Source organism: Myxine glutinosa, chromosome 3, assembly GCF_964187855.1.
Source record: "Myxine glutinosa chromosome 3, kmMyxGlut1.1, whole genome shotgun sequence".
NCBI classification, from domain to species: domain Eukaryota; kingdom Metazoa; phylum Chordata; class Myxini; order Myxiniformes; family Myxinidae; genus Myxine; species Myxine glutinosa.
In genome coordinates this window covers 127,862,317-127,886,769 of record NC_136263.1, presented here as the reverse complement: position 1 = coordinate 127,886,769, position 24,453 = coordinate 127,862,317, and the positions used below count along the sequence as shown (strand labels likewise).

General features: G+C 44.8%; 1 protein-coding gene across 3 annotated transcripts in view; it reads right to left on the bottom strand.

The window, feature by feature from the left end:
* The window catches only part of LOC137423217 (transmembrane protease serine 2-like), a 245,594-nt gene that overhangs the window by 182,408 nt on the left and 38,733 nt on the right, over positions 1-24,453 (bottom strand). Inside the window, exons 3-5 of one of the 3 annotated variants that reach the window (XM_078774546.1) lie at positions 19,465-19,566; positions 11,771-11,842; positions 7,385-7,450 (exon numbers count right to left, since the gene is read on the bottom strand). In XM_078774546.1, the coding sequence (XP_078630672.1) occupies positions 7,385-7,450; positions 11,771-11,842; positions 19,465-19,566 (240 nt within the window). Of the gene's footprint in view, positions 1-7,384; positions 7,458-11,770; positions 11,843-19,395; positions 19,567-24,453 lie in introns of those variants that run through there. The other 2 variants (XM_078774545.1, XM_068110121.2) reach the window with 2 other exon arrangements.

The window sequence follows — 24,453 nt, the reverse complement described above, 5'->3', positions numbered from 1 at the left end:
TGCTTGTCGTCCGTCTTTTATGTTGTCCTGGGGTTAAGTAAGACTGTTTAGTATAAGCTGGAAATTGCTCTGTGTCCTTCTGGTCCTTCCCTCCTGTAAATTATTTTCTTATCCTTCCTTCTTCTTGGTTCTTTTGATTGTGTAAATAATAGCGAGTAATAAATTATATTTGTATTTCCTACCTTCGTTCTTCTTCTTCATGCTCGTCCGGTCGTCTTTGTGATTTCCCCATTGAAAACCTGTGGCACGATTTGGCCAATGTTTAGGATCGGGTTTAGTCTCTGCTTATGGTTCGTGTCGCGGTTGCTAAACCGCTCGGCAATTAACATCTGTCCGTGGTCGCGAACGAGGTTGCGGCCCTGCCTCTCCGGAGGGGGCTGTGCAACTTCAGGACTCACATCGGTCAGTCAAAAACAAAGGGGATTAATCCCCCCTTCTTAAGGGGAAAAAGGCCGACGTAGAGATACGTAACAAATTGGTCAGGAGCGAGATTCGGACCTGAAGTGCGCTTAGCGCACTGAAAATTACGAGTGGCACAAAATTTTATTTTATTTAACATCCTAAATTTAAAATCGTGCCATGGATATTCAAGGCGATCGGGTGCCGGTCGGAGAATTAGAGGGTTTAGAGTCGACCCAGAACACCGGGGAAATGTATATGGGGGAGAGAGAGGAGGAGAGCAATGGTGATGTGGTTGCGGGGGTATCAGGCACACGAGATGGCGGCGCGTCGCACATGTCGGCGAGAGCCGCGGCCTTTGTACCAACGGTGGAAGACATGCAATTATTTCTGGCTGAAATGAGGGCCCTATTGGCCGAGGAGAGGGACAAATCAAGGACAGAAATGGGGGGAATGGAAAGCAGAATGATTGGAGTAATGAGGGCCAATGGAAAGCAATTGAGAAATCAAATTAAAGAAACTAATGAGGGGTTGGTGAGGGGGCAAGCCGCATATGAGGTGAGGGAAGCCGAGAGGGAAGACATTGGCCGCAGATCGGGCGAAAGGGTCCCAAGGGTGCACGGCGAGGTAAAGCAGGTCGAGAAGCCCTGGTTGAGCGAGGCGGAGGAAAGCGCGGGTGAAATGACGGGTGTAGAGATCGCGACCCGGTGTTTGGGGCAGCCGGCGACCGCTGAGGTAAGAGAGAAAATTTTAATAAAGCCAGCAGTCGTCGAGGTGAGTAAAGAAAAGGTAGTGGGAATTGAAATTGGGGAGACCGGGGGCTTAGAAAAGCACTCGCGGCAGGGAAAGATGGAAAATGTGCAAAGTCCCTGCTCACATCGCGATGCTGTGCTTAATAACACCAATGAAAGTTTGCAGGTGTTGGTGCAGGGAGGAAGAAGAACCTCGAAGGTGAGACGGGCTGTATATGGTGCTTACAGGTTTTTCGGCAGAGTGTTTGGCGCGAAGAGAATTGTCGCGCGCTTGGGATCGCGAGAGCACCCGGGCGTTCGTGGAAGGTCCTTTGTGTGCTGTGTTAAAGCGAATGGCACGCGCGTGAGGAAAAAGTGTGCGTCAAAGAGTGAGCGTGTTATAAAGTGTACGGAGTGTGACACGGAGAGTGAGTTGGTGGTGGCGCAAGTGCGAGAGGGCACATCGGAGCGCGAGTGTGAAACCGAGTGCGAGCGAGAATGCACGTCGGGGTGTACGGAGAGTGAGTTGGTAGGGGCGCAGGTGCGAGGGGGCACATGGAAGCACGTGATCGGGTGTGCAAAAGAGTGCACACCCATGGTTGTCACAGAGGATGTGACCGAGGAGTGGGTGCGAGGATGCACGCTTCGGATGAGTGTGCGAGGAAGCACACCTGAGTTGGTTGTGGCGCGGGTGTGGGAGAGCCCATTGAAGCGCGTGAGTGGGTGGATGCAAGAGTGCACCCCCATGAGTGGTACGGAGTACGTACCGAGGGAGAGTGCGCACGACGGTGCGCGAGGTGTGTTAAGGAAGTGTGCGAACGGGGAGAGTGCGCAAGACGGTGCGCGAGGTGTGTTAAGGAAGTGTGCGAACGGAGAGTGTGCACAAGAGGATGCACGAGAAAGGTGTGTAACAGGGAGTGCGGTGGTGGAATGGACGGAGTGTGTGGGATGCACTGGAGGCGCCGAGACGCTGGGTTTGGTGAGTGTGAAAAGGGTCGCGTGGTGTGAGCATGCAAGTGAAGCGTCGACGTTAAACGGGTTAGCAGTTAGGGCGACGGATAGCCGAACACTCGGGGCGCGGTGCGCTTTGTTGGATGCGAGGCCCGGCGTGGGTCGGTGCCGTGTCGCTTCTCTTGGAAGCGTCATTGCCGATTTGGGCCTGGCTCCGCCCAGCACAGTCGAGTCCAGGCCTAGCCGGGCAAGGCGACCGGTCCGGTTCAGGAGCAGGTAAGAGGAAGCGGACGGTGACCCCTCGTGGGAACGGGGTTCCGACTGGGCGAGATTGAGCCATCGGGCCGGAGGCCGCAAGGGTGGTGGAACCAAACCACCCGCCGAGATGGTGCGTGGAATCTCGGCCCGACCAAACCGCCTCCCTCGAACCGAATGCCGGACGGATTCAACCTGCAGGCGACCAAACCACCCGAATTCATTGCTCGGCTTTGCGAAGCCGAGTTTTAATGATGTAATGACGCACCGAGGCTCAGATATAGTGGACTGTGATGATAATAGTGTTTTGGACCCGAAATTGAGGATAAGGAATTTGTGATTGGAAAATTTTTGATTGGCTGGAATTTGATGAGCAAAATTTATAGTGGAAGATGCCCGATGTGGTGGGATGGCAAATCCACCATCCCTCACATATGGGGCACTTGAGCGCCAGCTATGGGGTTTGGCAGTGAAAACTAGCCCAGGAGGGTTAGGATAAAATGTATAGGGACCTAGAGATGACCATAGGTAACTAGATTTAAGTAGCAACATTGGACAGGTAGTCGGGGACATAGAGAGGTTAGAATGGTTGTTAATGACGTGGGATGTGCTTAGTTTAAAGGGAGGATGGGGAGCACCAAGTTAGAAGGGCACCAGGTAGATCAGATGATGCCGTGTGTGTGAGAGTCTTAGTATCGAGCAAATGAGGAATTGCTAGGTAATGCTCGGGAGAGATGTGTGTATTGAGCGTGGAAGTGTATGGAGCAGTGCATGAGGAACAATTGTGGTTGTGCATTGTATTGAATGAATGGAGAAGCCTGGGAGGAAGTAGGGTGCAGGTGGCACCAGGTGTGCTTGCACAGGTGTGCAAGTGAACAGGTGTATGGAGCATGGTTGTACAGAATAAATGGTATGAAATATATGGAGTATGGAATGGATGGTGTGGAGTGAGTATGGTGGAAAATGTGGAGTGGAGTGGATGGTGCGAAGGCAGTTGATGGGGAGGATGGACCCCATCACGAATACCCGGGGAGGGTAGTTTAAGAGTTAGGTAGAGGGAGTAGGTAAATTGTGGTTGGATATTGGCATCTGTGGTGCGTGTGGAAGAATGGTGTTTGGATGGGTGCATTAGTGACGTGGAAATGGCTGGGCGTGTGGCCTGTTAGTGTGTGTAGTTAAATGGGCACTCTGCCACTGTTAGGATGTCGGCCAGGTGAGGCCGCAGGTGGGCTCTGGGAGCCGGTAGAGTTGTTGTGGATGGGGCCTGAGGATCCAGAGGACGGACCCGGGTAGCCCAGTGCCAGAGAGGGCACGGAGTGGGGAGAGCGCCAGAGGGCCTTCCCCAGGTAGATAGGTTAGGGTAAGGAGCAGGTAAGCTCGGAGGCAACTGCTGTGGTGGAGGTGTGCAGGTTGGTAGACCTGCTGGGAGAGCCACACGACCCAGTCCTGAAATTGTGCAAAGGCACAGGGAGTTGAATCGGGGGAGTGAGACCCCAAATTGATGAAGCACGACAGCTTGGTCAATGGGAATTTGGTTCTTGAAACCGCATCGAGTAAGACAGCCAATGGATTGGCAGGGAAAGACCCCGGGTAGTGTAAAGTGTGTTAATGTCATTTAGAAGGTAGATAGGATTGGAATCTCCTCGCATCATCTACATCCACTCACCTGAGGTGACAAAACTCCACACCGTGCCATGGTTTGTTGGTTTTATTTTTCTGTGCAAATGTTTGGATTGTGAGACGCATCATGACGTGGGTGTGACATTGTGTTGTTGTTCCATCTCTCCCTCCTTAAGAGGGATTGATGATGAATTGGTGATGGCAAATTTTGGATTCGAGGGATTGTGGTGACGAATTTTTGTATAGGGGAAATTTGGGGAAGACGTGATGGTAGTGACGGATTTGTAATGTGTAAATTGTTGTAAATATGGGGTAAGGGCAAGGGTAGGGTAGGTAACAGGGGGGGTGACGTACGGTAGGGACGAGCTTTTCTCCGCTCGGTCTCCAGGCGCACCTCACCTTGCATTGCCTTTATTGATGTGTACCCTTGTGACCTTACCCCTCGCTCACCTGTCTTCTCTGTCTTCCTTCCCCGACCCATGGATCGTGCTCTCTGGGCACCGAGGGGAGCGTGCGGGAGTCCGCCATTGTGTGCCAGAACCCCCGCAACCAGCTGCCTGCATCAATGCACCACTTATGGACCACATGTCTGTGGCTGAGCACCACTTATGGACCCCACGGGTTGGGGCATGGCCCCTCTGCTGGAACCGGCCATGATGGCCCGAGATCTTGCTGGCGGACCTCGGTAACGTGGCACCTATGCCATACAGGTGAACCACCCCTAGTCGGCCCCTGTGGGCCATAAATAAAGATGGACACGTTTTGTGCATTTTTCGTTTTATTATGTCCAAATAGGCCGCCAGCAAGAAAACATGAAGAAAGACAACATCTGGAAGAACATTGGCCAGCAGAGGGAGCCGAAGAGCAAGAGCACCAGGGGTTTGTTTTCTTTATTATTAACTGTGGTGACTGTGCACTCCGGTGCGTTTTGGTGCATTATGGTGCTTTGATGATGGTGCTGGTGCGTCGATGCAGCGCAGGCTGTCTCCCCCCCAAAAGAACAATCACAGGTCCTGGGTTAGTTTTGTAAATACCATTAGCGTCAATTGTAAATAATGCTCCCCACCGTTCATGTATAGTTTGAAGACAATTCCGCAAATTCGGTTAGCTGTGGGCGTAAATCTGTTAGGCAGGGTGCAATGCAGCAGGGGGACATACTTATTTGTGTTTTAAAACTGTCACACTCAGGGTCAGGTTAAATGTAGAGGGAACTACACCTACGTGCCACACTAAAGTTAAAGTTTATAGGCCCGAGAACGTGCCGAGAGGATGAGGGTGCAGTGTTGTGGATTTGAGAATTGTTGTAAATATCACCCTCCGTAGTGTAAAGGTCAAAGGTCGTCCTCCTAGTTAATCCATATATATGCACGTAGCAAATTATATATCCTTCTAAATAGTTATTTCCTTATTATGTGTATTAGTTTAAGGCTGTGTCTTCCATTAATTGACACTGCATTGCACCGAATTCAAATAAGATAGGTCCCCTTCTTGTTTTCTATCCCAGCGGTGCGAGTGGTTTTCTACCCCGCAAGATGCCATTGGCCATGTGCTCTGTCTCGGAGAAGAAGGGGGAGGAGCTGCCAAATCACGGGCGTGGTCCGCCCCTCGTCACCAGGAGGTGGAGCCAGGAAGCCCTCGCACCCAACCAGGACTCAGTGGGTATGGCTTGGTAGGGCGTGGGATATAACCCGCGGCGGGGCGCCCTCACCAGAGATGAGATGCGAGAGATGATTGAGGGAGAGCCGAAGCATGCGCAGCTTTGAAACCACCGCAGCTTTGAAACCACCGCAGCTTTGAAACCACCGCAGCTTTGAAACCACCGTGGCTTTGAGACCACCGCAGTTTTGACCATGGCAGCTTTGAGCGGTGACGGCAGTTGCAGCCCCGAAGCAACGTTGCCGTACGAGAGACTGTTGAGGAGAGTCGGCGGCTGCTCAACTCGAGCCGCGATCATCCCAACCACCCGCATCCTTCCCGCCTCGTGATCCCACCTCCTCGTCCGTCCAGCCATTCCTCTGCTCCAGCTGAACCTTCCTCTCCTTCCCGCCATTCGTTCCTGTCTTCATCCCCCCGTGTAAGTCTGCTTGTCGTCCGTCTTTTATGTTGTCCTGGGGTTAAGTAGGACTGTTTAGTATAAGCTAGAAATTGCTCTGTGTCCTTCTGGTCCTTCCCTCCTTCTGTAAATTATTTTCTTATTCTTCCTTCTCCTTGGTTCTTTGGATTGTGTAAATAATAGCTGGTAATAAATTATATTTGTATTTCCTACCTTCGTTCTTCTTCTTCATGCTCGTCCGGTCATCTTTGTGATTTCCCCATTGAAAACCTGTGGCACGATTTGGCCAACGTTTAGGATCAGGTTTAGTCTCTGCGAATGGTTCGTGCCGCGGTTGCTAAACCGCTCGGCAATTAACATCTGTCCGCGGTCGCGAACGAGGTTGCGCCCCTGCCTCTCCGGAGGGAGCTGTGCAACTTCAGGACTCACATCGGTCAGTCAAAAACAAAGGGGATTAATCCCCCCTTCTTAAGGGGAAAAAGGCCGACGTAGAGTTCCGTAACTATATATATATATATATATATATATGTCATAATTAAATATTATTAGTGTCAAATATTGGTCTAAAATTACAGATACTTATACACACACATACATCTGCCCCCCATCCTCTTGTCCATGATCTGATCTGCCCCCCACCCTCTCTCTTCTTCCACTCCTCTTTCCCCTCCTCTCTCTCCCTATCCTCTTCCCCCAATCCTCTCTCTCCCCATCCTCTTCCCCCCACCTCCTCTCCCCCCATCTCCTCTCTCTCCTTCACCCCCTCCCCCCCTCTCTCCCACTTCCTCTTTCCCACCCCTCTCTTAGTTTTCCCATCAGTGAAGTGACAGGTGGTATTTGCTCGCATAAAATAAATTTCGGGTTTTGGTGCCCCAAGAAAAATTTTACGAGAATTTTGCCTCCATTGCTAAAAGGTGATGCTTGAAGGAGATGCTAGGAACTCGACAGCTCTCATCCACGGACATTTGTCATATTTTCTACACTGTATTTTTGTGAGTCGAATTTCCATCCAGAAACACAATAATTGTGGTTTACCACTTTGAAATTACCACTTTCACTAAAATACTGAAAACTATGCTAAAAGACAATATGACTTCAGGATTTTGCTCTAGCAATGGCAGGTTAAAAGTGCCCTGGCTAGCAGAAGTGAGTCACTGAAAACACACACACATCAATTGAAGGTTCATTTTTTTGAAAGGAATCTTTGAAAAAAAAATTGCAGCACCCATCAAAGGAGATATCTTATGAGAGATTCATACGTGATTTTGAAAGTCTTGTATTCTGCAATGCACTGGATTTGTGAAAGATTACATCATTTACAGCATTGTACTGTTGTTTAACATTTCATGTTCTCCTGTCTGAAAGAAAGGCATACCACATCCTAGTTCATCCAGTCCTTGTTTTTCGTCCACTCCATTGCAGAATTCACTGCTGGGTCTTTCTGTAACCAGATGAAAAAAGGGGGAAAATCTCAGTGCTGTTACCTCACCAATTTTCTGTTGCATATATTACACAAGTTTTATATTGTGGGGCAGATAAGTGAAAAAATTGAGAGGAATTGTGGCTTTTGTGGTAAAAGCACCAAAACTGGCATAGATAGTGTTTAATATGTTCTAAATGATTTCAGACATGGTGCGAAGCTGAATATTTCCCCTGATGCCCATAAATGGGAAAACTCCAAGATGGCCATCACACTAATTGCGAAAATCTATGAAGTCACATATCTTCAGCAATTTATGACATAAAAAAACCTGAATTCAGTGTCCTTTTCTATGTTTTAAGACAAAAGGAATCCAACAGCCCAATATGAAAATATGACCAATGTGAAACCCAACCCAATATGAAAAACAACCTTTGTGCTATCAGTTGTCCTAACAGTTTGAGCTTAGTTGTGATATCAGTTTTTGATCTTGTCGTTTCAATGCACATTGTTATGATGCGCTGAGTAAGTTTTGGTGTCATAACTTCATGAAGAGGTCGAGCTTCTGTTCCACATTAATCACAGAAGAAACATTTGTGACATTGTTGAGGCCTGTCTTTACGTGTCGCCTGTCGACGTATATATGGGCAATCTCCTGCCTCACTTCTACATGCAGCAGTTCCTTGTACTCTTTCCAGTCAACTGAAAGAACACTTCAAGAGACATGATGTGTGATTTTGAGCACGTTTCTGGACAGGGTGGTTGCAATGCCAACTCCTTCATCAAGTCGGCCTGTGACTACTGGTACTGGATGCTTTCCAAGTTCACAGCAATTTGTCAAATTGTCACCCAAATTGTCATAGCCAGCTACAACATCAGTCCATTTAGAATTTGCTGGACACTTAAGTGGAGTGAAAGAATGTTCTTGACACAAGGCACACAGAGTCCAATCAAGAGTATCAGGTGTGGATATAGATGACTGCAGGCTCACATTGTGAAGAATCTTACACCTCTTCTTTGCTGACATGATGCAGGCTACACCTGCTCAACCATCTGCAAAGAAACAAGAAAAATACGGGCAATACCCCTCGGCGCTCACCTGGTAGAATAAAGAAGTATACTACACTGACTAAAGGTATTTTAAACCAATTTCAATGGTTGCCAGAAGACAGGGCAGCATGTAGAATCATACTAACATAATTATGAGACTTTAAACAAACAAACCAAAAAAATACCTATTTCGGATTTTGGGGGGCAACCCGCAATCCTCCCCCCATGCCCCTTCCTCCACACCCCCATATATACTTTCTCAGACCCCAATGTTTCTAAAGGCTTGAACAAACATTGGTACATCATGGGTGATTAAGGTTGCGGTCAGGTTTCATCAGAATTGCATGTGTAGTTTCTGAGAAGAAAGCAAATACCTATTTTGGGGGCAAATCGAGCCACCCCCCTCATTCAACCCCCTTATAGCCCGATTTTTATGGCGTGGCCCATAGGGCAAAGCAGTCCACAACAGTGTTTGTTCGTCCATATGTATGTAGGTATGTATGTCCCCTCAAACGTATACCAATCAGAGCTGAGGATCTGGTCACATGACACGGTGATGTGATTATGTCTGATGTCATTACGGCGTACAACTGCTGACTCCACACTCCTGCATTTTGATTCCTATGCCGTTCAGGCCGAACATATCGTCGAACCTATCATATATCACAATCGCCATACCCTACCTTTACGTTTTTCATTCAGTGTGAAACACAACAAAACCGAATGTTAAAATGATCATCTACATAATAATAGCGTAAGGACTCGACTTTGTTATCCCTTTTACGCCGCACCCAGTGACCCGATGCCCACGGCACTAATGGATTTACGATCTACGAACCGCGCTCTTTGTTTATCACGTACAGACATACTCAAAAAATCGGAATTAGCCGACGTTGGGGCCCAAAAGCATCCGATTAACTGCCGATACGACGCCATCTTACGACGCCATCGTATTAGCGTCCGCTGGGCGAAGGCGAAGCAAGCCGTCCGCTGATTGGATAGGCGAAGGCGAAAGCAAGCAGTCCACTGAGTGGACAATCCAGAGCATGCATTTGTGCCGGTGTCGGCGATCATTATTCATATACGCACCCTTCATTCTCATCTTTCTTCCTCACTCTTACTCGGACAAGCAAATCCCCTATGCCATCCATAATGGTACACTCTATCCATACACCACATCCTCCTTTCCGTGGATGTTCCACGGGTTTCGGCTCGTCAAATATTAAAAGCAGAGTCATCTTCTTCATATTAAAGTAGCGGCAGTTTTGTGTCTGACCGTCGCGCTATGTCAATACGTCTATGATGTCATTACGATGGCTGACTCCACCGACCGTCATTTTAATTTACTGGTACCCCCGCTCACTAAGGGAACAGCAGAACGGGTCATTCCTCTTTGGGGTATATAGATTACAGTCGATCTATGATCGGGTCTCAACAACATTGGGTGTGTGTCATTTACCAAGTTTCTTGTGGAGAGATCGCCATTTGGTTGAAGCGAGAGCACTCCATTCAAAACCGTTAAGGAATGGCTGGCTTGGCAAGTGCTGGCTTGCTGCTTGGTAAATGATCTTCCTCCTTTTCAGTTCCGTGTTAAACAGCAGGAAAAGTGGGTTTTATTTGTGGTTTTCAAAACAAAACCTTAATTGGTGGGTTTCAAAAGGCCGCTATGAAAAACGCCACTTTTGAGGCAGGAAGGTACAGCTTATTTATCCAACCCTTGTGGGGTATATATATTACAGTATATCTTCACTCAGTTCTGTAAGTAAAGCTTACCTCAGGGATGTCAAGATTCCTCCAAATTTCTTTGTTTAATGTTATAACCAGCATTAGCGACTGTTTAAAAAGCTAATAATATGTGTTTGTGCTTTATAATACTTGTACACCCGCTCACTACTGGAGCGGCAAGAAGGGTCATTCCTCTTTCGGGTATATAGATTATAGTTGATACATGGTCGGGTCTCAAGAACATTGGGTGTGTCCTTCGCCCCTCGCAGGAATTTGATTCCTGTTTCTAAAATTTGTATTTGAATTTATCTTCAATGCATTTCTACTTATTCACACATACATACGCATGCATATACTTACGCTAACATTCAGGGTCTGCTTCGCAGGCACGTAAGACATCGGCCTTGATAAAGCTCGCAGTGTTAAGTGTGGAAAAGTTCTGAGGAGATTGTGGCTGGCTCAATAGCGCAGTGGGCTGTTGACGCGTTATGAACGGAGGTCCGTGGTTCGAGCCCCGCATTGAGTCAGAATTTTTTCACACTTAGCCCCTCGCAGGAATGTGATTCCTGTTTCTAAAAATGTATATATATATATAGATATATATATATATATATATATATATATATATATATATATATATATATATATATATATATATACTGTATATATATATATATATATATATATATATATATATATATATATCAGTCATTAAATATTATTAGTATCAAATATTGGTCTAAAATTACAGATACTTATACACACACATACATCTGCCCCCCATCCTCGTCCATGATCTGATCTGCCCCCCACCCTCTCTCTTATTCTACTCCTCTTTCCCCTCCTCTCTCTCCCTATCCTCTTCCCCCATCCTCTCTCTCCCCATCCTCTTCTCCCCTCCTCCTTCTCCCCCCACCTCCTCTCCCCCCATCTCCTCTCTCTCCTTCACCCCCTCCCCCCCCCCTCTCTCCCACTTCCTCTTTCCCACCCCTCTCTTAGTTTTCCCATCAGTGAAGTGACGGGTGGTATTTGCTCGCATAAAATAAATTTCGGGTTTTGGGGCCCCAAGAAAAAATTTACAAGAATTTTGCCTCCATTGCTAAAAGGTGAAGCTTGAAGGAGATGCTAGGAACTCGACAGCTCTCATCCACGGACATTTGTCATATTTTCTACACTGTATTTTTGTGAGTCGAATTTCCATCCAGAAACACAATAAATGTGGTTTACCACTTTGAAATTACCACTTTCACTAAAATACTGAAAACTATGCTAAAAGACAATATGACTTCAGGATTTTGCTCTCGCAATGGCAGGTTAAAAGTGCCCTGGCTAGCAGAAGTGAGTCACTGAAAACACACACACATCAATTGAAGGTTCATTTTTTTGAAAGGAATCTTTGAAAAAAAATTGCAGCACCCATCAAAGGAGATATCTTATGAGAGATTCATACGTGATTTTGAAAGTCTTGTATTCTGCAATGCACTGGATTTGTGAAAGATTACATCATTTACAGCATTGTACTGTTGTTTAACATTTAATGTTCTCCTGTCTGAAAGAAAGGCATACCACATCCTAGTTCAACCAGTCCTTCTTTTTCGTCCACTCCATTGCAGAATTCACTGCTGGGTCTTCCTGTAACTGCAGATGAAAAAAGGGGGAAAATCTCAGTGCTGTTACCTCACCAATTTTCTGTTGCATATATTACACAAGTTTTATATTGTGGGGCAGATAAGTGAAAAAATTGAGAGGAATTGTGGCTTTTGTGGTAAAAGCACCAAAACTGGCATAGATAGTGTTTAATATGTTCTAAATGATTTCAGACATGGTGCGAAGCTGAATATTTCCCCTGATGCCCATAAATGGGAAAACTCCAAGATGGCCATCACACTAATTGCGAAAATCTATGAAGTCACATATCTTCAGCAATTTATGACATTAAAAAACCTGAATTCAGTGTCCTTTTCTATGTTTTAAGACAAAAGGAATCCAACAGCCCAATATGAAAATATGACCAATGTGAAACCCAACCCAATATGAAAAACAACCTTTGTGCTATCAGTTGTCCTAACCATTTGAGCTTAGTTGTGATATCAGTTTTTGATCTTTTCGTTTCAATGCACATTGTTTGATGTACTGAGTAAGTTTTGGTGTCATAACTTCATGAAGAGGTCGAACTTCTGTTCCAGATTAATCGCAGAAGAAACATTTGTGACATTGTTGAGGCCTGTCTTTACGTGTCGCCTGTCGACGTAGATATGGGCAATCTCCTGCCTCACTTCTACATGCAGCAGTTCCTTGTACTCTTTCCAGTCAACTGAAAGAACACTTCAAGAGACATGATGTATGACTTTGAGCACGTTTCTGGACAGGGTGGTTGCAATGCCAACTCCTTCATCAAGTCGGCCTGTGACTACTGGTACTGGATGCTTTCCAAGTTCACAGCAATTTGTCAAATTGTCACCCAAATTGTCATAGCCAGCTACATCAGTCCATTTAGAATTTGCTGGACACTGAAGTGGAGTGAAAGAATGTTCTTGACACAAGGCACACAGAGTCCAATCAAGAGTATCAGGTGTGGATATAGATGACTGCAGGCTCACATTGTGAAGAAGCTTACACCTCTTCTTTGCTGACATGATGCAGGCTACACCTGCTCAACCATCTGCAAAGAAACAAGAAAAATACGGGCAATACCCCTCGGCGCTCACCTGGTAGAATAAAGAAGTATACTACACTGACTAAAGGTATTTTAAACCAATTTCAATGGTTGCTAGAAGACAGGGCAGCATGTAGAATCATACTAACATAATTATGAGACTTTAAACAAACAAACCAAAAAAATACCTATTTCGGATTTTGGGGGGCAACCCGCAATCCTCCCCCCATGCCCCTTCCTCCACACCCCCATATATACTTTCTCAGACCCCAATGTTTCTAAAGGCTTGAACAAACATTGGTACATCATGGGTGATTAAGGTTGCGGTCAGGTTTCATCAGAATTGCATGTGTAGTTTCTGAGAAGAAAGCAAATACCTATTTTGGGGGCAAATCGAGCCACCCCCCTCATTCACCCCCTTATAGCCCGATTTTTATGGCGTGGCCCATAGGGCAAAGCAGTCCACAACAGTGTTTGTTCGTCCATATGTATGTAGGTATGTATGTCCCCTCAAACGTATACCAATCAGAGCTGAGGATCTGGTCACATGACACGGTGATGTGATTATGTCTGATGTCATTACGGCGTACAACTGCTGACTCCACACTCCTGCATTTTGATTCCTATGCCGTTCAGGCCGAACATATCGTCGAACCTATCATATATCACAATCGCCATACCCTACCTTTACGTGTTTCATTCAGTGTGAAACACAACAAAACCGAATGTTAAAATGATCATCAAATATGAAAAGCAGAGTCATCTTCTTCATATTAAAGTAGCGGCAGTTTTGTGTCTGACCGTCGCGCTATGTCAATACGTCTATGATGTCATTACGATGGCTGACTCCACCGACCGTCATTTTAATTTACTGGTACCCCCGCTCACTAAGGGAACGGCAGAACGGGTCATTCCTCTTTGGGGTATATAGATTACAGTCTATCTATGATCGGGTCTCAACAACATTGGGTGTGTGTCATTTACCAAGTTTCTTGTGGAGAGATCGCCATTTGGTTGAAGCATTCGACCAAGCACTCCATTCAAAACCGTTAAGGAATGGCTGGCTTGGCAAGTGCTGGCTTGCTGCTTCGTAAATGATCTTCCTCCTTTTCAGTTCCGTGTTAAACAGCAGGAAAAGTGGGTTTCATTTGTGGTTTTCAAAACAAAACCTTAATTGGTGGGTTTCAAAAGGCTGCTACGAAAAACGCAACTTTTGAGGCAGGAAGGTACAGCTTATTTTTCCAACCCTTGTGGGGTATATATATTACAGTAGATCTTCACTCAGTTCTGTAAGTAAAGCTTACCTCAGGGATGTCAAGATTCCTCCAAAATTCTTTGTTTAATGTTATAAACAGCATTAGCGACTGTTTAAAAAGCTAATAATATGTGTTTGTGCTTTATAATACTTGTACACCCGCTCACTACGGGAGCGGCAATAAGGGTCATTCCTCTTTGGGGTATATAGATTATAGTCGATACATGGTCGGGTCTCAAGAACATTGGGTGTGTTCATTTACCAAGTTTATTGTGGAGAGATCGCCAAGTCGTTTAAGCATTCGAGCAAGCACTCCATTAAAAACCGTTAAGGAACGGCTGGCTTAGAAAGTGCAAGCTAGCTGATTGGAAAATGAGCACACCCCGGTCTTCCTCCCTTTCAGTTTCGTATCAAACAGCAGGAGCGAGTTTCAAAAGTCGCCATGAAAAATGCCACGGTAGCGGCAGAAAGGGCCATGTTATTAACCCAACATTTGTGGGTTATAGAGAGTACAGTCGATCTTCGCTCAGTTGTGTAAATAAACCTTACTTCACGGATGTTACTTCATGGATGTTACTTCACGGATGTTACTTCACGGATGTTACTTCACGGATGTTACTTCACGGATGTTACTTCACGGATGTGTGGATCTTCAAATTTCTTCATTTAGTGTTATAAAGAGCATTGGTGACTGTTTAAAGAGTTAAGCATACGTGTTTGTGGTTTGTAATATTTTTACTTCCTGTAGAAGCCGTTGCTCCCACGGAAACGCCATTATAACTCTGAGCTATTTATAGGCCTACACGTTATCACTGCAGGAAAAACGCTTTACGGGAAGTGGGACATTATTAGTATCAATATTGTTTTGTAATAACATTAACAATATGCGATTATCATTAATTTTGTTATTAAAAGTGCCTTTGGAAAAACGCCACTATAAATCTTCTTCTTTGGACAAACGCCACAATAAAGCTAATTTTACATTGATATGCACCTCAACATACAACGCCATTCACGGCAATGGCGGGAGAAAACCTGCTCGAGGGAGAAAACCCCCTTGGGGAGCGGGGCAAATGAATGTGCTACAACCTTCATTATGTAACCCTTGGTCATCCTGTCAAGTTTGGTTGAGATTGGATAAGTAACGACAGAACGTATTGGCGTCAAAAATTCATTAGAAAGACACAAATGGCGTATTTTAGTATGATTTTACAAGCCTGGCTCCGCCGCTGTTCGACTTCCGGTCATGTTTTTTTTAAATGCCGTGAACAAACTTAGGTACATCATGTGTGTTGAAGGTTGTAGTCAAGTTTCATCAAAATCGTGTGTGTAGTTTCAGAGAAAAAAGCAAATTCGTATTTTGGGGAGTCAAACCTGGATCCACTTTGACCCCCAGTACACCCCTTAGACCCTGATTTTTAAAAAATGCTGTGGACAAACTTTAGTCACAACACAACAAATATAATTTGTGCCAAGTTTGGTCACAATCCCATCAGCGGTTTCAGAGAAGAAGTTGCAAGTGTTTACGGACTGACGGACGAACGACGCATCATCACATAAGCTTCCTGGAACTTCGGTCCAGGTGAGCTAATTATACGATTCCTAAAATTCATTGATATGTATTTTTGGCATAAATGATGGTGGCATTGGACTTCTTACGTCTGAAAACATAGAAAAGGACAAGTCATTCATGTTTTTCTGTCATAAATTGCCGAAGATATGCGACTTCATTTATTTTCGCAATTCCTGCGGTGGCTAGCTTGGATTTTTTCCCATTTATGGGCGTCAGGGAAAATATTCAGCTTGGCACTATGTCTGAGATCATTTATTACATATCATATATGATCTTTGCCAATTCTGGTGCTTTCACCGCAAAAGCCACAACTTTATCACATCTGCCCCACAAATTGCATTCAAATAAGTAGTTTATTTTGGAACCAATATCTAATTAATTTCATTTTAATAACAATTATTGGGCAAAACACATTTGAAAGTAGGACTCCAAAGCCAGTCGTCTTGGAATCCTCCGTCGTACAAAGTCCTTCCTTGGCACACCTGAACTTATGTCCTTGGCACACCTGAACTCATGTCCTTGGCACACCTACAAGGCCTTCGTCTGCAGCTTGATGGAGCACTGCTCTCCACTCCAGGCTGGTTCTCCTGCCTCACACCTTGCTCAGTTTGGTATCATGGAATCCAAAGCCTCCAACATCATTGGAATCTCCAGCGCTGAGGCTGAGTCCAAAGGACTATCACTTTCCCATCGCAGACAGATCAATGGTCTCTCAGTCTTCTACCGCCTTCCACCACCAATCAGCCCCCTTCTGGTGAAACTACCTTATAATGCCTTCAGAAAGTATCCACACCGATTGACTTTTTCCCATTTTGTTGTGTTACGGCCTGAATTTAAAATGGATTAACTTGAGGTTGTTTTTTTCACTGACCTACACGTAGTATACCTATTTCGGGTTTTGGGGGGCAACCCGCAACAGTACCCCATAATATCAAAGTGGGATTTTAAAAATATTTCTTTTTACAAAAAATGAAAAGCTGAAATATCTTGCACCAATAAGAGTTCAAACCCTTTGCTATGACACTCCAAATTGAACAAAGGTGCATCCAATGTCCTTTGATTATCCTTGAGATGTCTCTGCAACTTCATTGGAGTCCACCAGTGGCCAGCCAATTCAATTGATTGGAAATGATTTAGAAAGAGAAACACTTTTATATATAAGGTCCCACAATAGACAGTGCATGCCAGAGCAGAAACTCTACCATGAAGTCCAAGTAACTTTTCCGTAGAACTCCGAGATAGAATTGTGAGGAGGGATAGTTCTTGGGAAGTGTATAAAACAATTTACAGAGTGTTGAAAGTTCCCAAGAGCACAGTGAGCTCCATCATTAGGAAATGGAAAGAATATGGAACGACCAAGAGTCTTCCTAGAGCTGAATGTCCGAGCAAACTGAGCAACCGGGCAAGAAGGAGCTTGGTCAAGAATGTGACCAAGAACCCAATGACCACTCTGACAGAACTACAGAGTTCCTTGGCTGAGATGGGAGAACCTGTTGGAAGGACAACAATCTCTGCAGCACTTCACAAATATAGGCTTTATGGGAGAGTGGCAAGATGGAATCCTGAGAAAAAGGCACATGACAGTACACCTGGAGTTTGCAAAAAGGCACATGAAAAATTCTGCCTGAGCATGAGGCAAAATAATCTCTGGTCTGATGAGCCGAAAATTTAACTCTTTGGCCTGAATGCAAAGCGCTATGTCTGACGGAAACCGAGCACAGTTCATCACCCATTTAACACCATCCTTACCAGGGTGGCAGCATCGTGCTATGGGGATGCCTTTTGGCATCAGGGAATGCTAGACTTTTAAGGATAGAGGGAACAATGAATGGAGCCAAATACAGGCAAATCCTTGAGGAGAACCTGCTTTAGAGTGCAAAAGACATTGGACTGCGGTGAAAATTTACGTTCCAGCAAGACAATGACCCCAATCATACAGCCAAAGCAACACTGGAATGGCTTCAGAACAAGAAAGTGAAAGTCCTTGAGTGGAGTGTGAATACTTTCTGAAGGCACTGAAAATCTCAGATCACGACTCACCTCCACTCATTCGGTCATTTTTTCCACTTTCATAAAAACATAACCTCCATCCACCTTTGGTGGCAGAGGTAATGATATCACAATACGACACCACAATCTTTGTCCGGGTTTCCATGAAGACATCCTTTTACATTGTTGTCATAGATGACTGTGTGACAATAGTGACAATTGTATGAAGATGTCCATGTGACAGGGAGTTGTACATTTGTAGTGTGTGTTGGTGTAGAGAAACCAGGAAAGTCGGTAATTGTGTAAATGGAAAAATGTCTGCAAAGATGTGATGGCAATCCGTAAAGGTATTGTGGTGTCGTATTGTGGTACCAGTATTGTGGTACCATTGCTTTATAGCTTGCTTGTTTTTTTTGGAATGCCATCCCGACAAGGTTTTTTTTTTCTGATTGGTATATATTGTTACGTGTGTGGGGGTAGGTAATGAAATACCTTCGTCCAGATAGAATTGTATCGATTAACTTGCCCCAAATGTCGCGAAGAAGAACCTTCGTGTATCTAAGTTACGGCCGAATGTCCTTGTAAGCATTGTGTCTCGCTGCGAGGGGTGGAACTATGCTAATTAGGTACGGCATAAGGATAAATTCCCAGTGTGTAAATGCCCCTATGATTTTTCCCTTTGTTCTTATGACATTTACTCGGCCAGCCATGCACTCGGCACATAATTACAACAACCCAATCACCAACGGTACCCAGACACTACTACCCCGCCCAGCCGAACCTTCTCAGTGGGCCTCAAGAATGGCCGTGAGGCCATGCCCTGAAGGACGATTGGTTGAGGAACGATGGGACGAGCGAGTAGCGTTTGGTGATTGGGGCGCGCGTGACATCAGAGGGAACTTTCTAGGATGGGGAAATAAAACGCGAAGCATCCGCCATTTTTGAATCGCTCTGGTGCTGGCTGCGTGGCGAGCGGGCGCATTTTTGGCTTTTCCTTGAACTGGCCTTGTGACGGCTGCACTTCATGCCGTGTGCACCTGAGAGAAACATCGGAGGTGTGGGGGAGTTTTTGTGGACAACTCCCATCGTAAGGAGGCTATCCTGTCTGCTTGCCTCATGGTGGTAGCTTGATATGGGCGCGAGTCCGCGCCATCTTGTGTGTTTCCCGCGTGGTGGTTTGAGGCGACCCTACCATGTGCTCGTCGAGACCAGAGTTAGGTGCCAGCTGGCAGAAATATTATTATATTTCTTAAATCCTTCCCCACGTCTGTTTCATGTTTCTGAGTGGAGACATCTCACTGTAGGATTTATTTTACCTCAACATTATTTTTATCATATTGCATTTATTTTCATTAAACGATTATTTGTTGCATTCAATTTGTTGTATTGTTGATTTACCTTGTACGTTTATTTGTTAGTGGGTTCGGAAACCCTCAGCGCCGCCGTCCGTTCAAATAAGACCAGGGACCTCCGTTTCCCTCGCTTGCCATAAAGAGATAACACCGCCATAGTTTTTGGGTAAACGGCTCAGAGTTAAAGCTCGGTCGGCCATCCGTCACCCAGGGGTCTTAGCCACAGGGACGCGACAATATTTCTGTTGACAATCACCGAGTCATGTTTTTAGGGAAGATCACTTCCTTCTTAAACAAATAGCTTGTCAAAACATGCTTTCTTAATCGATTATGAAAATAAATTGACAATTGCTCCAAATACTATACAATCCATGAACACAAAACTGTAGTTAGTACACCACTGCTACTGTATTACAAAACTCCTTTTAAACTTACAATACCACCAGAGACCGATTCCCACTGCTGCTCCAAGAATAAGCGGAGTGATGAGGCAGATAAAACACTTTATCAAGGACTTTCGTTTTGCTGCCCGGTTTGCTGCAAACACAATACCATAAGTGTAGAACTTCAATAATGGTTCATCATAAATTTTCTATCAAATGATGAACAGAAAAATATATATATAACTTTATATCTATTTTGAATTGCTTTACTTTTCAAAAGAAAACTTGAAAGCAATTTGAGTGCTTCAAAATTTAATGAAATATTTGCAAGTTAATGCATCCCACCTTTATTCAGTGCAAAAAACAAATCCTTTCCAGGACTGGCTGGTTACCTTACTTTTAATTTAAAGCAAAATCACAGAAACCATAATCGCACTTGACATCGTCATTATTTTAATCAAATGGTCTGATCTCTATTTGTTTGGATTCTGTCCTGGCCACTACATTTTGGATATGCTACTTCTCTCCAAACAATGAAGGGAAGCTTTTAATCTCAAGAGTTCAAAGCGATATCACTGGGCATATATCGTGCTTTGTAACATAAGCGCGTGCGCACGCACACACACACACACACACACACACACACACACACACACACACACACACACACACACACACACACACACACACACACACACACACACACACACACACACACACACACACACACACACACACACACACACACACACACACACACACTCCAGATGGGGGACCCAATATTTGGCAGATCTGAGTGGGATGGGGACCTGAGATTTGGCCGATCTGGGTGGGAGAACCCGAGCATTGGTGGACATCCTATTGCAGGGTTCCGTCCGTTGAGGATGTGGGAGACCAAGTTGAGATCGGGTAATGAACCGTTCCAGATTTGTTTGGGATGCAGCCTGACATCGAAGCTTTGTAGAACTTGTGGGCCCCATGCTGTCAGATGGGAGGGCCAGACATTTGGCAGGGAGGGGGGCCAGAGCTCTGGTGGACCCGTGTGGGAGGGCACTCGAGATGCGTTTGGGATGCGGCCTAACCTTGAAGCTTGGTGGGACTTGTGGGCCCCGTGCTGCCGGAAGGGAGGGACCGAGTTTTAGCAAATCCAGGTGGGAGGAGGGCTTGGACTTTCGCAGAACCATATAGGAGGACTTTGCTTGGTTTTTCTGACCACAAGATGTGCATGAGGTTCCTGGTACCAAGCCATTCAATAAGGCAACTTATAAGTGTATGCCATCTTTTGGAAGCGAGCTTTGTGAGATCCAGTACCATGCCGAATATGAATACAAAGGATAAGACTAAGGTGGACGGGATTGAGAGGGAATCCAGATTGTATCCTGGAGGCCACTTTGGGGATGGTGGAGAAAGAAGCAGGGCACCGATGCGAATACTTGAGTCGTGGTTCCTCGCTCGGTTGGGGATGGATGCTTCTGGACAGGGGATGGCTCTGTTTGGTATTGTGGAGTTGTTTGCTGAGATAAGGATCGATGGCGGTGACGCGTACACAGGCACACGCACACACATGTAAATGGATCCTGATTTGCACGTAGACATGCACTATTATTGTTCATAATCGTGTTTTGCGTGACATTTTATGCTGTGTATTATGTACACACACATTGTGTGTGACATATTGTGCTGTGTATTTATGCACACATATTATTATATGTTATACACATACATACATATTATGCACATATAGTATTGTATACACATATTATATGTTGTATACACATACACATAAACATATCAAACATGTATTTTGCACACACATATTATGCGTGACATGTTCTACAGTATGTTGTGTACTGACATATTACACATTTTATACAAAAAAAAAAACACACACACACACACACACACACACACACACACACACACACACACACACACACACACACACACACACACACACACACACACACACACACACACACACACACACACACTTTAAGTGCTATACAACAACTCAAGACAGATTCCTTGATAAACTTCCCATTTTTGAGCTCTTTCAATCAATGCAAGAATAAAAAGCTTCCTTTTTGGACACCGATCCTTTCCTATGCCATGCCCAGGCACTGCAAAACGTCATTTCCCGGCACAGGAGGGGGCCCGGCAATGACGGGCACTGAAAGGGCCCTCAGTTTTCACTCCGGTTTCTTGTTTGTCTCTTTTCTTGTTTTTTGTTTGTTCGTTTATCCGGGTGATATCTCAACCATCCTTTGAGCTAGGAAGCTGAAATTTCGGCACAATAGTGAGCAAGTGCTTTGGCAAAAACGATTTTGTTTTTAGATCAATGAATTGATTCGTTATTTAATTATCGTCGATTAATCAAGCACTTGTATATTTCCTTTCTCTTCTAGGCAATATCTCAGGCACCTTTTGAGCTAGGAAGCTGATATTTGGACGTGACAATGACCAAGTGATTTGCCTCAAGTCACCATTTTATATAAACGCAAACCGACATCCCCTCGACTCGTTGTTTTAAATAAAACACAAACAGGAATCGCCGCCACTTGCCATTTTATATAAACACAAACCGACATCGCCTCAACTCGCCATTTTATATAAACCCAAACTGACATCGCCTCGACTGGCCATTTCATGCAAACCCACCCGACATCGCCTCAACTCGCCATTTTATATAAACCCAAACCGACATCGCCTCAACTCGCCATTTTATATAAACCCAAACTGACATCGCCTCGACTGGCCATTTCATGCAAACCCACCCGACATCGCCTCAACTAGCCATTTTATATAAACCCAAACTGACATCGCCTCGACTGGCCATTTCATGTAAACACAAACCGAGATCGCCTCAAGTCACCATCTTCTATAAACCCAAACCGACATCGCCTCGACTCGCTATTTTAAATACACCAAACCGGCATCGCCTTGACTCGCTATTTTAAATACACCAAACCGGCATCGCCTTGACTCGCTATTTTAAATAAACCCAAAACTGCATCACCTCGACTCGCCATTTAAAAAAACCCAAACCACATTGCTTCGACTCGCTATTTTAAATAAACCCAAACCGGCATCACCTCGTGTCACCATTTTAAATAAACCCAATCCGGCATCACCTAGTATCACCATTTTATACAAACCTAAACCGGCATCACCTCGTGTCACCATTTTATACAAACCGAAACCGACATCACCTAGTATCACCATTTTATACAAACCCAAACCGGCATCACCTCGAATCACCATTTTAAATAAACCAAAACCAGCATCACCTCGACTCGCCATTTTATATAAACCCAAACCTGCATCACCCTGTGTCACCATTTTATATAAACCCAAACCAGCATCACCCTGTGTCACCATTTTAAATAACCCAAACCGGCATCACCCTGTGTCACCATTTTATATAAACCCAAACCAGCATCACGCTGTGTCACCATTTTAAATAACCCAAAACGGCATCGCCTTGACTCGCTATTTTAAATACACCAAACCGGCATCGCCTTGACTCGCCATTTAAAAAAACCCAAACCAGCATTGCCTCGACTCGCTATTTTAAATAAACCCAAACCGGCATCACCTCGTGTCACCATTTTAAATAAACCCAATCCGGCATCACCTCGTGTTACAATTTTATACAAACCTAAACCAGCATCACCCCGTGTCACCATTTTATACAAACCCAAACCGGCATCACCTCGTGTCACCATTTTATACAAACCCAAACCGGCATCACCTCGAATCGCCATTTTAAATAAACCAAAACCAGCATCACCTCGACTCGCCATTTTATATAAACCCAAACCTGCATCGCCTCGACTCGCCATTTTAAATAAACCAAAACCGGTATCACCTCAACTCGCAATTTTATATAAACCTAACCCGGCATCGCCTCGACTCGCCATTTTAAATAAACCAAAACTGGTATCACCTCAACGCGCAATTTTATATAAACCCAACCCGGCATCACCTCGACTCGCCATTTTAAATAAACCAAAATCGGCATCACCTCGGCTAGCCATTTTATACAAACCCAAACCGGCATCGCCTCGACTCGCCATTTTAAATAAACCAAAACCGGTATCGCCTTGATTCGCCATTTTAAATAAACCCAAACCGCATCGCCTCGACTCGCCATTTTAAATAAACCAAAACCAGTATCACCTCAACTCGCCATTTTAAATAAACCAAAACCGGCATCACCTCAACTCGCCATTTTAAATAAACCAAAACCGGCATCACCTCAACTCACCAATTGATAAAAACCCAAACCGACATCGCCTCGACTCGCCATTTTAAATAAACCAAAACCGGAATCACCTCAACTCACCAATTGATATAAACCCAAACCGACATCGCCTCGACTTGCTATTTTAAATAAACCAAAACCGGCATCACCTCAACTCGCCATTTTAAATAAACCAAAACCGGCATCACCTCAACTCGCCATTTTAAATAAACCAAAACCGGTATCACCTCAACTCGCAATTTTATATAAACCTAACCCGGCATCGCCTCGACTCGCCATTTTAAATAAACCAAAACTGGTATCACCTCAACGAGCAATTTTATATAAACCCAACCCGGCATCGCCTCGACTCGCCATTTTAAATAAACCAAAACCGGTATCGCCTTGATTCGCCATTTTAAATAAACCCAAACCGGCATCGCCTCGACTCGCCATTTTAAATAAACCAAAACCGGTATCGCCTTGATTCGCCATTTTAAATAAACCCAAACCGCATCGCCTCGACTCGCCATTTTAAATAAACCAAAACCGGTATCACCTCAACTCGCCATTTTAAATAAACCAAAACCGGCATCACCTCAACTCGCCATTTTAAATAAACCAAAACCGGCATCACCTCAACTCACCAATTGATAAAAACCCAAACCGACATCGCCTCGACTCGCCATTTTAAATAAACCAAAACCGGAATCACCTCAACTCACCAATTGATATAAACCCAAACCGACATCGCCTCGAATTGCTATTTTAAATAAACCAAAACCGGCATCACCTCAA